We start from the raw sequence: 14565 nt of genomic DNA, 5'->3' as shown, positions 1-14565 counted from the left end.
TTGGGAGAAACAGGGAGCAAGGAAGGAAGTGTGGATATGTCAACACTCTGGAGACTATACTGGCATAGCTATGTTGGCATGGCCCCATAGTGTAGATGCAGCCTATGCTGATAGAAGGGGTTCTACTGTCGCTGCAGGAACACTACCTCCCTGAATGAAGTTAGCTACATTGATGAAACCCTGGGCCATCACCTTAGCTGAGTGGGCATCTTGTTGGCATAACTATGTTGGGCAGGTGCGTGGCTTTTTTATACCACTGGCTGATGCAGCTATTGCACTACATAGCTTTTCACTGCAGACTAGGCTTCAGATTTCTCAGGCTCCTTGTGGGGTGGTGCAGCTAGACACTGCCTCATACGCATGGTGTGGAGGTCAGGCTTTATCTAGCTTTTTGTTAGGTCCCTTGTTCCTTCATGACTTGCTGTAGTCCTTGTTTAAGGAAGGTTTAGAACTGCAATAGCAGAGGGCTTGAGAGAGCATGAGCAGATTTGTGTGGTGATGTGAGGAAGACTGCATATGGCTGTGTAAGGCCTACTGCAGTAGGCCTATCTCTAACCAGAGCTCTCAGTTTCCAACTTCTACAAGCATTGCTTTTAAAAAATAAAACAGAACCCCCCAAAATTATGTAAGTGTCTTGCCTGTACAAATGTCACTGCACAGCAGGTGAGGTACTAGTACAGATACATTTTGGTACAACAGACTAAGTGCTTTATGCTCTTCCAAATTTGATACTGAGATGGAGGAATGCCATCCCTTGTGCTGTAGCCAGGTACTATGAGAAGAACAATCCATGTGTAAGGATATGGGATGTGACTGCAGGGCCAAAAGTTCATGTTGAAAGGCAGGTTCTGAACTGCAGAGCAGCAGGTGCCAGACTGTTGCTCAGAGAAGGCTCTAACTTTTATGGGACAGAATGCTTGAATAATAATAATGTCTAACTTTTAAATATCCCACTGCTTGAATACTAGAATGGCACAGGCACAGAACTACAGGTAAGTTCCCATCCTAGCACATATAAGCTGAGCTTCAATAGCTAAGAACTATGGAGTGAGCTAAAAGACAAAGTGACTAACCGAGGACCATGTTGTGGCTACTCCTGCAGTGGAAGAAGGACCATGAAACTTCATGAGTTCAATTTGGTAGAGTTTCTGACAAAAATCTTCCTTCATGAGGGAGACCGTTAGTGGAGGAGGCTATAGAGGGGACTGCGGCTATGACCTGCAAACACCATAGGGGCTGTTATGTACTCCAGTCACACCCCTTCTCGCACCCTCCCCCAGCAGAGCATGGACATGCCTCCTAAACTGAGAGCATGGATAAAGCTGTTGTACTAGCAGCACAGCAAAACTGAAACACAGTGCACTCCAGCTATGGCCCCTCCAACCCTCAGCCGCCCCTGCCATGCCACGTATCCTGGGAAGCAGGTGTCAAAATCTTATGCTGGGTCTGTGCTGACTGGAGGACCATCCGTTTCCCCAGCTCCATACTAGAGGAAGACCTGATTAAAATAAAGTATATGCGTGTGTGTGTGGGGGGGTGGGGGGAGGGCAGGGGCGAGAGTTGGAAAATTTTTGTGGGCCCTCCCATTCCCATTGTCCACATTTTGAAAGTTAGCAAAACTTTGACCATCTCTACCAGAGGGTATCCTCTGGGGACCATCTACAGCCTTTTATGCCAGGGCAATGAAAAAGAGCCTCAGCATAGGAGAGACTCAGGACTACTGAATTCATACTGAAAGTGAGTGTCTTTAGCCAAATGCATGGTTACTACAGTCTCCATTCTGTTTTTGACATGGGTTGAAATGAATGCCAATTGAGGCAAAAATGTTATTTCACTCTTCACTCCTGCGGTGCAATCTATGCTAGCCAGACGGATAAACGTGTGCATTTTAAATGTACATTTTAAATGCCAGTGTAAAGGTCCCAGTGCAAATAGTAACACTCAAGAACATGATAAAGATTCAATGCAGTTTTACTTTCACACAAACTATCATTATCTTGGGCCAGACCTAATTCTGCACTCCCATCTCATGCTATTGAAGGTAAATTGTACCCATTTCATCTGACCTTTGCATAGTCTAGGAAACACATTCTTGACCAGAATATTAGGATAACCCATGAAAAAACCACTTCCCAGCCTCTGTAGACACCAAGAATCCACCTTAATTTTTACACAAGATCCCGTATACCTTGGACTATCACTTAGGAAATTTAGTTTTATTCAGATATCCAACCAGAATAGATGCATTCAATAAAGCTGATAGTTTGCTCACTGATATTAAATCTTAGGGCCATATTCAAAGGTGAATCATCAGGAGCTGGTGTAGCTTGCATCTTTTTCTAGCCTCCCTCAAAGTACAATTTAAACCAACATGATGTGTAACTTACACCCACTGACCATCTTACACATCACCTTGATTGTGATCCTGAATCTAAAGACATCCAAAGGTCTATTTGCACTGCATTCGGCTGTGTGATTACAGCTTGAATAAGCATACCTGCATTAGCTTTAATCTAGCTAGCTCGGCTGAAAATAGCAGTGAAGATGCGGCATAGGCTCAGGAATGCGTGTATGTATTGACATTCAATATCATGGGCAGGCATGTACAGTCCATGCTGAATTCCATGCCACTGTGTCTTCACTGCTAAAGTTTTAGCCATGCTAGTTAGATTAAAGGTAGCACGGTTATGCCTACCTGAGTTGCAATCGCACCTTCACTTGCAGTATAGACGTATCCTAAACTGGTGTAACTCATATGAGGCAGAGCTAGATTAGAGAGACATAGCAGGAAATGGTCAATTGTCAAATTTCAAAGTAGTAGTCTCTAGCAAATGTGTATCTTCAAGTTACAAATTGCACAAAAGCCAGATTGTGTCACAAACTACTCATATTTATATTAATATAAATGTCTTTTGCATGTTTACATAAAACTGAAGAAACCTGTATGTACATAGAAGATCAAATAGCTTCCCTCCATGGAGGATATGTCTACACTTTGAACTGGAGGTGTAAATTCTGGCTCAAGGAGACTTACCCGCTGTAGCTCTGACTGAGCGATCATGCTAAAAATAGAGTATAGCTGTGGCAGGGTGAGCAGTAGGTGGGGCTAGTCGCCTGAGGTATATCCCACTATCTTGAACAGGATCGTACTCAGGGAGGCTAGCACCTTCCACCGCTTGTGCATCCATGGCTACACTGTAATTGTGTTCTAACTCAATCACAGCTCGCACGGGTATGTTTCCTTGAGCTGGGAGTTGCACCCCCAACTCAAAGTATAGATTTACTCCAATTGAATGGGTTTCAGAGTGGTAGCAGTGTTAGTCTGTATCCACAAAAAACAACGAGGAGTCTTTGTGGCACATTAGAGACTAACAAATTTATTTGGGCATAAGCTTTCGTGGGCTACAGCCCACTTCATCGGATGCTAATGGAAATTTGTCAGCTTGAAATCTAGTCAGTTTCAAAAATAGAATGATTAGTAGAGCTATGTGAATAGCCAGTTTTTTGGATTAGTGGCTGAACTGCTGAATAGGAAAAAACAAAACAAAGAACAGTTTAGATCTATCTAAAATAAGCCCTGTTCAACTTTTCAGGCATAATGAAAAAGTTGAAAATTTTTGTTGGGGTCAAGCAAAACATTTTCTTTGACCCTAAATGTTTATTTTTCAAGGTTGTTTACCTTTATAAAGTGTATTTTAAAATAAAATTAAGTGAAATTCCAAAATAAATCATCTTTAAAAAAACAAAAAGTTGAAATGATTTGTGTCAGAAATCCTAAATGAACCAGTTTGACATTTCTTAATTTTTTTGTGTTTGACTGATGCAGTTTGCCAAAATTGACTTGAATTTGTGAGTTGTTTTGGTAGAACCAATGGAAAAAATGATTTGCACATTTTTTTTTGCCCAGCTCTAATTATTAGTAGTAAAAATACTTCACCCACCTAAATCCCCTACCAATACTACTGATTTTAAATCACATTATGCTACTTTAAAAATTTTTTTTTCTGTCCTTAAGTTGTGTGAAAGACTTTCACAAACAGGAGAAACTGACTACGGGCCAAATTCTTATAATTTATGCCAGGATAAGCTTATTGACTTCAATGGGGTTTCACATGTGTAACTGATCCCAGAATTTGAGACAGCATGTTTATATATTTGTTTGAAAAAATAATCAGACATCTCACTGTCCTTTCTTATTTCATGGAAACAATCCTGCATTTCTTGCATTCTGATCTGAGTCAAACAAAGATTTGAGTGGAAAAAGAGGGCAGGATGGGGCCTTATGTCAGTTTAAACAAGACATTTCTACAGTTTCCTGACTACTTGCATGCCACCTAGTGGTAACTAAATAAATCATGGTTCTGAATTCTGTGTAATTTTGATAACTAGCAATGTTTGTTTACTGGTTACCAGTAATCAAATACATCATGCTAATGCAGCAGTTCTCAAACTGTGGGTTGAGACCCCAAAGTGGATTGGGACCCCAGGGCTGATTTAGACTTGCTGGAGCCTGAGGTCAAAGCCCAAACCCTACTGCCTAGGGCTGAAACTTGAGGGCTTCAGCCCTTGGTGGTGGGGCTCAGGTTACAGGCTTCAAATTTGCCCCCACCCCACTCAGAGCAGTGGATTTTGGGTTTTGCCCCCCTCCACCAGGGGCAGTGGGGCTTGGTGGGATCAGGCTTCAGTCCCCCCCCTCCTGGGGTTGTGTAGTAATTTTTGTTGTCAGAAGGGGATCACGGTGCAATTAAGTTTGAGAACCTCTGCGCTAATGGGTATGAAAGCAAATGCTGAGTAAAGATGACCTGTCCACTATTTTTAAAGTGGTATTCGGTTAAAAGTTATCCTTTTGATATATTATCATTTGATTCATCAGTTAATAATGAAAGCAAAGAAATCTAAGATTAAAGCTCTCAGTTCATTCTTTGCTTGCTTCATTGTACGAAGGCACTGTGGTGGTGGGTTGTGAAAAGAGTATGAATCCTATATCCCATGTATGTTTCAATACGTAGGCATTATTGGGTGGGCTAAGAAGAGTGGAAAACTTACTTCATGTTTTCCTTGCATTTGACATTTTGCATCACGCTATTAATGTTATTTTACACTGATAATTTTATATTTTCTTCTGTTTGTTTTATAAAGCCTAAGTACAGAAGTATCATATTAACAAGCTCAGAATTCATATCCAAAGTCTCATGAGATTAGCTACCATAGCAAAGGATCAATTAAACTTTAGATAGATTTGTGAACAATTATTGGTTTATTATTTGAGCGTGTATTAAAAAAACATCTATTTTTAGTTAAAATTTCTTAATTTGTTTTCCCAGCATACAATATTTCATAGTAACCCTACAGTGCTGTCATATTTTGGGCACTATCCTGGGCTTTTGTGGTAACACAAGCCAGCCTCAGGGTTTGTTGTTGTGTCTTTGATAATTAATTGTAAAATATACTCCTGTATTTTGCCACTTTGTTTTGTAAAATGCATGTCTGGAGATCTGTCTTTAGGGGGAGCTATGAGCCCTGTACATTTGTATTGATGTAATTCCATTGCTTGACCCATCATCTATCTGGTCTTGTTTACTCTCACCAAAACCTAAATTTCTGAAAGTAAGCAGGATGGGTTCCACTTTGTGGCATGTCACAGTCCAAAGTAAATGACAAGGCTCAAAAGTAAGTGTGTGATATGCCTCCCACTTTAGCAACACCCATGCTGTATGCCACAAAGTCTGCAATCCTCCTGGGTATTTTGCATCAAACTTTTTCCAATTTTATCTGTTCTTTAATGCTTGGTGTCCATAATCTTGTAGTCATATTTTTATCCATTTCATTTGAGAGTTTCCAGAATGATACCAAATTATTCTTCTGAGATGAAAGTGAATGCAGGCATGTGCAGTGTTGCTTCTTAAAAGTCATGGTCTCTAATAAATGGATAGAACTTCCCTTAAATTGCATGAAGTCCTCAGATCATGAACATATACATGTGCCATATATGTTTACATAACATTTATTTTTACACAACCAAAATACAAAGAACTATTCTCTTTTCCTGTACTTTACATCAGTGTAACTCCAGTGGAGTTACATCTGTTTGACCTTGGTGTAAAAAGAATCAGGCCCATTGTCCTTGGATGTGGAAGTTTGTACTGGAATCTTAACAAGAACAGATATGAAAACATATGTTGCCAGTTCCACATCAAAGAAGGCTGCGGAGAGTGAGTTATTCCACCATTAGACCCTGTGCTACTGCACTAATGATCCTTTAAAAACATAAAAAGTTGGTTGTTACTTAATCAACTTCTTTTCTTAAATACAAAAATATCAGGTCAAACCCATTTGTCTACAGCAATATTAGGCCAGATTCCCTAGACAGCTCTGTTACCTGTGTGCTGCCTGAGTGGTGCAAAGGGAAAAGAAACTGCTTGCAATTCCCTGCTGGGGATAACTCTGTAGAAGGGGAATCCCAGCAGGGATAGTGTTGATGTAATTGTTTGCTACGCTTCTCTTCCCTCAATACCTGGCTCAGGAGGCTTGGAGGATGGGGGGCGGTGGGGGAGGATGTGAAGGATATGTGTGAGAGAAGTGAGGAGAAAGAATGGTCAGTGAAGAGTGTGATGTACTCTAGCTATTTGGAGAACATTGCTAGCTTGCTTATGATTCTACAGCTGTGACAGGGCTGGGACTGAGGCAGACAATTAGGGAGTCATTACCACCTGGTTGCCCTCCCACCCCAAGTGAGTTTAGAAAATAATCTGGTCCTCTGTTTTTGAGTGGAACCCTTTGATTTGTAGTGTAAACAATTATGATCTTTACTTATGAATGTTGTTTATATTAACAGTACTTTATTTTCCTCTTTCCCCCACAGAGCTAATTTTGATGATACTGCTACCTATTCAGCAGTTGCAACAAATGTCCATGGGCAGGTGTCAACCAATGCTGCTGTGGTTGTGAGGAGTAAGTCCTATATAGTAATTAAACCTGGAATAAATATAATAAAAAAATCAGTCCTCATCCTCAAATGAAACCTGCATAGCACCCTCAAAAGATGAGCCTGGTGACAAACATTCTTAACTCTGCTAGAAATTAAAACCCATTGACTTAATAGAGACACTGGTTATATGGCTTGCCACAACATTTTGTAACACACACTACTGTCTGCCAACCCTTGACTGTCCACATCATTTTAAGTGGCCTCCTACAGTATGTGTGAACCCTTATGCCCAATAATCTGTTCCACCTTGTATTGAGTTCAGACACTCTGGTTATTTTCTCCAGAAATGAAGAAAAGTGCTGTCTGAGTCTTGAAAGCTTGAGCCTTCCACCAACAGAAGTTGGTCCAATAAAAGATAATACCTAACCTACCTTGTCTTTCTCATATCCTGGTACCAACATGGCTACAACACTGCTACAAATAAGAAATAAATATCACACTCGCTTGGGTTGGATCTTAACTGTCCTTGTTTTACAGGGTTCAGAGGGGATGATGAGCCATACCCTAGTGGGATATTACCCATCAATTGTAAGTATGCTTTCCTATTTGTGAGAAAATGTAGACACGTTATTCAATCTTATCATTGTCAGGAGCTTGAGGAATATTTTTCAGCTCAAAATAATAAATATTTCCCTGGCTTTGCTTTCTAAATGTTAAGATGTCACAATGGAAGATGTCCATATGCTTTTAACTTCCCAGCTACGAGTATTGACCAGCAGTATGTATCAGCTCTGGATTCCATCTACTGTTCTTGTCTGGACAATAATCCTCTAATACCAAGTACCTAGTGCTCAATAGTCTCCTGCTTTCTCTGTGTGCAGTGCCCCTGCCATCAGAAGTTTGCTTCACCCATATTGATGTTCAGTTTTTGGAGAAGTTTGGTGTCACCTTTGGGATGGAAGGCGAAACAGTTACCCTCAAATGTGCTCTGCTGATCACTCCAGATCTGACTAGGCTTCGACCTCGTGCTGAATGGTACAGAGATGGTAAGTAGATTTGCACTGAGATAATGTACATGCCTCCATGTAACTGAGTTTTAATTGTTCAGGTGCAGATTCTTTCCCTCAAGTCTGTGTGCAGGCTTAGAATACACCTTCCTAAGAGAAAAAAGATTGATTGTAACACAGTTCCCAATACATCTTTTTTACCTGCTGTGACTATCTCAGATGAGAGATATTTTCCTTCAGAGTCCAACTCTGCTGGAGTGTTGTCCAAAATGACCCTGTTTGAAGAGTAAGAAGCAGTAGATGCCAAAATAACTAGGTAAGGGACACAGAGAGTTATGGAGATGCTAACCAGGCAATCTGAAGAAGCCTGAACTTGGGGTATGTCTACACTACAGGATTGTTTCGATTTTACATAAACCGGTTTTGTAAAACAGATTGTATGAAGTTGAGTGCATGTGGCCACACAAAGCACAATAATTTGGTGGTGTGTGTCCATGTACCGAGGCTAGTGTCGATTTCTGAAGCATTGCACTGTGGGTAGCTGTCCTGTAGCTATCCCATAGTTCCCGCAGTCTTCCCCGCCCATTGGAATTCTTGGTTGAGATCCCAATGCATGATGGTGTAAAAACAGTGTCACGGGTGATTCTGGGTAAATGTTATCACTCATTCCTTCCTCCGTGAAAGCAGCGGCAAACAATCATTTCACGCCCTTTTCCCCTGGATTGCCCTGGCAGACGCCATAGCATGGCAACCATGGAGCCCATTTTGCCTTTTGTCAGTGTCACCATATGTGTACTGGATGCCGCTGACAGAGGCGGTACTGCAGCGCTACACAGCAGCATTCATTTGGCCTTTGCAAGGTAGCAGAGACGGTTACCAGTCTTTCTGTACCTTCTGCTGTGCCATTGTAAATTGGCGATGAGATGACGGTTATCAGTCGTTCTGTACCATCTGCTGCTGTCACGGGTGCTCCTGGCTGACCTTCGCTGAGGTCAGCCGGGGGTGCAAAGACAAAAATGTTGTATCTAAAAATAGAGTCAGTCCTGCCTAGAATATGGGGCAAGTATACTAGAGAACCAGTGTACCAGAGAGCACAGCTGCTCTGTGTCAGATCCCACAGAAATGATGAGCTGCATGCCATTCTACGGGGTGCCCCTGCAACAACCCCACACGTTGCTTCCCTCCTCCCCCAACCCTTCTGGGCTACCATTGCAGGGTCCCCTCATTTGTGTGATGAAGTAATAAAGAATGCAGGAATAAGAAACACTGACTTTTTAGTGAGATAAAATGAAGGGGAGGCAGCCTCCAGCTGCTATGATAGTCCAAGCAAGACATTAAACGGTGGGGGGGAGAGGAGCCCAGCATCCCGTTGCTATGATAGTCCCAGCAGTACAGAATCTTTTCTTTAGACATGAAAGTGGGGGGGGCTGATGGAGTTCAATCCCCAGTTGCTATGATGAGGACGGTTACCAGCCGTTCTGTACCATCTGCCGGGAATAACCAGGAGTCATTCCTTTTTTTACCCAGGTGCCCCCAGCCGACCTCACCTGAGGCCAGCCAGGAGCACTCACGGGATGATGATAAGGACGGCTACCAGTCCTACTGCACTGTACTGTCTGCCACCGGGGAAGGGAGGGGAGAGGATGCTGTTGTTCAGTGCCACAGCACTGCGTCTACCAGCAGCATGCAGTAGACATACGGTGACATTGAAAAAAGTCAAGAAATGATTTTTCCCTTTTCTTTCACGGTGGGGGAGGGGGAGTAAATTGAAGAGATATACCCTGAACCACTCCGGACAATATGTTTGACCCTACAGGCATTGGGAGCTCAACCAAGAATGCAAATGCTTTTCGGAGACTGCGGGGACTGTGGGATAGCTGGAGTCCTCAGTCCCCCCTCCCTTCCTCCATGAGTGTCCATTTGATTCTTTGGCTTTCCGTTACGCTTGTCACACAGCACTGTGCTGTGGACTCTGTATCATAGCCTGGAGATTTTTTTCAAATGTCCCGTACGGTCCATGCTGGAGCTCATTTTGGATTTGGGACTGCATGGCCACCCGTGCTGATCAGAGCTCCACGCTGGGCAAACAGGAAATGCAATTCAAAAGTTCGCAGGGCTTTTCCTGCCTACCTGGCCAGTGCATCCGAGTTCAGATCGCTTTCCAGAGTGGTCACAGTGGTGCACTCTGGGGTACCGCCCAGAGGCCAATACCGTCGATTTGCGGCCACACTAACCCTAATCCGATATGGTAATACTGATTTCAGCGCTACTCCTCTCGCTGGGGAGGAGTACAGAAACCGGTTTAAAGAGCCCTTTATATCGCTATAAAGGGCCTCGTTGTGTGCACGGGTGCAGTGTTAAATCGGTTTAATGCTGCTAAAATCGGTATAAATGTGTAATGTAGACCAGGCCTTAGTGTCAATTGTTGAGAGACAGATTCAACTGCTGAGGATTTGCATAGGTACAGTAGAACATCAGAATCAGAAACACCTCAGGAATGGAGGTTCTTCATAACACTGAAGAAAATGTTATGGTTGTTCTTTCAAAAGTTTACCACTGAACATTGACTTACTATAGCTTTCAAACTTTACTATGCAGAAGAAGAATGCTGCTTTTTACCATCTTAATTTAAATGAAACAAGCACAGAAACAGTTTCCTTACCTTGTCAAATCTTTTTTAAACTTTTCCTTTATTTTTTTAGTTGTTTGTATTTAGTACATTAGTGTACTGTACAGTATTTGCTTTTTTCTTTTTGTCTCCGCTGCCTGATTGCATACTTCTGGTTCCAAATGAGGTGTGTGGTTGACCAGTCAGTTCGTAACTCTGGTATTCGTAACTGAGGTTCTACTGTACCTGTAGGCAGTGCCAACAACACATCACCCTACAGAAAAAGAGGCATCTATCATGTTAATTGTTTCAGAAGTGTGGAGATTTACCAAGGCCCTAATAAGCCCCCCTCTCCCAGAATATCATTGGTCTCTTGATGATTGTTGGGTGGCTGTCAGACTTAATTTGACTCCTTCATGCTAAACTCTTGACACACAGGTGGACGCAGAAAACAGCCTCTCATCCATCCAAACAAATGTTAAAATATTTACCTATGAAATAATAATTCCATTTCTCCTGCAAGCTAAGAAGGAAGAGACACAGAATGATTTTGTTGTTATTTCTATTTTTAAAAACTTGGGAGGTGATCACATACTATAGTGATGGAGTCATGTAAGTACATAGATAGAAGAAACCTGGTTATTGGAGAAGGACATTTGTGGAGCAACAGCCCCATGTGCTCAGAGAAACATAACCACAAAAGCATTCAAATGTTTTGTAGCCACTTCAGTAGCCAAGACTTCCCATTGTGCAGTCCAGGCTGAAATTCTTTGGGTGGCTGTGTGTTAGAAACCTGCACTAACACTCTTTAATATTTACCTATTAGTGTAATTTTTGTGATTTTTTGGGATGAGGAGGAAGGGGAGGATATTTATTTTTAATATATCATTCATAAAACATAAAAGTAACTAATACAAATATGTTAATTGGCTGTTAGGGGAGATCACTAGAGATTTCTCTCACCAGCGTACCCAGATATCCTCAGGTAAGACTCTGAAGAGGAGAGCCTGAATGTAGTGAGATGTAGTGAGAATATGGATCAGTTGTCACGATCACTTGGGGCAGCCTCTCTCAGAAATGCCCACATTTTGGAGGAAGGATTCCCACTCAACCGTTGCTGGAATTCTGCCCCTGCCAATCTGATGGAAATACTCACCATCACCAAGGTGTATATGTGAAAGTGACAAACAACAACGGGGCAAACTAGACAGGAAAAATACAAGATTAGTTGTTTACATAAAGCAGGAGTGGGTTTTGGCTGGAGGTGCCTGATTCTTTGGGGGCAAGGACTGCCTTTTTTTCTGGGTTTGTCAGTGTTTAGCACATGGGGTCCTGTTCCAAGACTGAAGCTCCTAAGTGCTACCACAATACAAATAATAGACAATAACTACAGTTTATTCATTGTGGGCCAAACCCTGATACCTATATTCGGGGTGCTGAACCTGCTCCCACCAAAGCCTTTTTTGTTACTGTCAGAACTGGGAGCTCATTTCAGCCATCAGTTTGTACATTGTTGTTAGTGAGGCAAAACTCTGACTGGGCCCAATCCAGAAAGGTGCTGAGCACCTGAAATTTATATCAGTTGCCACTGAAGCTAATTGGAATTGCAGGTATCCAACAGATGCCCAATTGTACTCAATTTTTAGTTCAATGGGAATTTTCCTTGGATTATGAAAACTGGAAAAGGACTTCAAGATTTGGGCCTGTAGATTTAGTCTCTAATGACACCAACATATTCTCATTAAGATATGTGAAGATTTGTATGGTTGGTATAACTTCCTCAAGCTCTGAGGTGAAGATTGGGGGTGAAATCCTGGCCCCACTGAAGTAGTTGGTGTCTTGCCGTTCACTTGAATGGGGCTAAGATTTCAGTCCAATATCCAAATGATTTAATGAAAAACAAAACAGTATTGTTCTGTTGAACACTAGTGGTAAAAACTGACCTCCGATGTGCACATGCGTATCACACTGACATCATGGGGAAGCTTATGTGACAGAGATTCACCCCAAGAACAGCAGGGATTAATGTGATGATTTTGTTATTGTACTGAACACCTGCTATATGCTTCAAATCGTGGCAGTGACACTTTTAGGCCAAGAGACCCACTGCATAAATTTTGGGGGGCAAGAAGGTTAATGATGGAACTAACATGATGACTATCTTCTAAAGTGCTCTGGTTTTAGAGGGACTCTGGCCTTGAACTCAAATCTTGGACTAACATCTATTATTTCAGACAAGTTATGTTTAATTCTGGATTGGTATTAAAATAATTTCTATTTTTCTTAAATGTTTGCTGATTTTATTATGCAAATGATAGACAACTAAAGACCTGAGATGGTTCTCTGTGGTTTATTTATATTAATTATACGTAAGAGAATGTTGTGTTTATTCAAAATTAATACATTTCAGAGCAGTTGTTGGTCACTAAACTCTAGGAGATATGTAAATCTATTGAATCAAATCCTCTGAAATGGTTTCAAGTCTCTGACTCTGTAAGTAGTACGTTTAAAATTCCTACCTTAATTGAAACCAGTTTAAGATGCTAAAGAACCTGTACTGAAATTATTATTGAAGATTGTACGTCTAAATCCAGTTTGGATATGATTTTGGCTGGTTGCAGATTTTTTAAAAAAATATTCTAAAGTAATAAATTATAAATATGTAGGGTCAGATTCTTCACTCATTTATACAGGTATCTGAAGGACTCTATGGAGGTCCAAGGAGTTACATCAGATTTACACAAAAGTGAGAATGCAGAGTTTGGCTGATATTTTAACAGAACATCATATGTAACACGGGAAATTAATGTGTGAGAGAACCCCCAAACGCAGTAATTTCTATCATTGCATATGTGATTTCGACAGAAACAAGCTGCAACATTTAGGGAACATTTGGCCTAACTAACACATGGCAGAGCTCTGAGTTTTCAGGGTATCTTGAGTGAGTCAAGATCCCTGGCACTTCCAGACTCATTCTCTAGCAGAGTCTGGAGGAATTGATAGCATATAGTACATCGAGATACAGGCATATTCTAGTAGTTTGAATTCAGAACGGAAAGCCTGGAACTCAGATATTATGGTCATAGCAGACTGCATAACTGCCTTGACAGACAGAACTTCTGAGCCCTATTCTAGGCTCCAAAACTGACTCCCTCTCTGGCCTTGCTTGGAAGTCACTGAAGCCCCTACATTTTCAAACTTGACTGCCTAAAGGAACCACATTCAGGCACTTAAGTAAGTGGCCTGATTTTCACAGGAGTTGAGCCCTCAGGCTTGTACTTCATTGTGATCACTTTGCTCCAAGTTTTTCATATATTGGAAAAAAATTAAAAAGAAAATGCAAAAGTTTTAGCTGCAGGGGGTTTTCAGCTTTCACCTCAAACTGTTCACACAGCTCTATACAATACAGTGAACACAAACTGTGCAAAATGCAATAGAAAGGGGGAAATGTAGGAATGCCACATAAGGAGCCCATTAAGAACTCGAAAGAGGTCTCACTGAAATTACCTTGTACGAATCCTAAAAGATTCACTTAAGAATCAGGCTTGGAGAAAATGCCTAGGTAATAACATATTGCTTCAATTTATGTAAGCAAATGGCCAGATATTCATTACGCGGTCCTTTACTGTCAGCTTTATCACTTGAAGATGTGGCACAGTTTTCCCACCCCCTGTGCAGCTCTGTGTTCAGTATATATATTCATTGGCTAAAATAATTTGTCTGCAACCTTTTGAATATCTACTCCAAAGTGTATTTGAGCAACAGGGCAATAATCAAGCATAGCGCTGTTGCTGAACTTTGAATGTAACGCTGCTGCATTGATTATAATAGAACTCAATGGATTAAAAATCAAAAGTTCTATCAGTAATTAAAAGAAAAGGAGACTGAGGGACTTGCTTGGTCATCATAAAATATTCTGCTCATTTCATTGCTCCCATCTCACTAGTCAATCAGACTAATTTACATTAATCCTGGGGCGCCACCTCTGACCTGTGAGAAATTCAGATTTAATTGGATTCACT

The 14565-nt window shown here is 41.4% G+C and overlaps 1 protein-coding gene across 1 annotated transcript in view; it reads left to right on the top strand.

The window, feature by feature from the left end:
* Positions 1-14565, top strand: part of MYOM2 (myomesin 2) — a 122975-nt gene that overhangs the window by 24961 nt on the left and 83449 nt on the right. Inside the window, exons 7-9 of the mRNA XM_050950610.1 lie at positions 6863-6951; positions 7466-7516; positions 7810-7974. Of these exons, the coding sequence (XP_050806567.1) occupies positions 6863-6951; positions 7466-7516; positions 7810-7974 (305 nt within the window). The remainder of the gene's footprint in view (positions 1-6862; positions 6952-7465; positions 7517-7809; positions 7975-14565) is intronic.

This window comes from Gopherus flavomarginatus, chromosome 4, assembly GCF_025201925.1.
Source record: "Gopherus flavomarginatus isolate rGopFla2 chromosome 4, rGopFla2.mat.asm, whole genome shotgun sequence".
Taxonomy (NCBI): domain Eukaryota; kingdom Metazoa; phylum Chordata; order Testudines; family Testudinidae; genus Gopherus; species Gopherus flavomarginatus.
The sequence above is the reverse complement of the archived record's forward strand: the minus strand, read 5'-3'. Positions and strand labels throughout refer to the sequence as shown.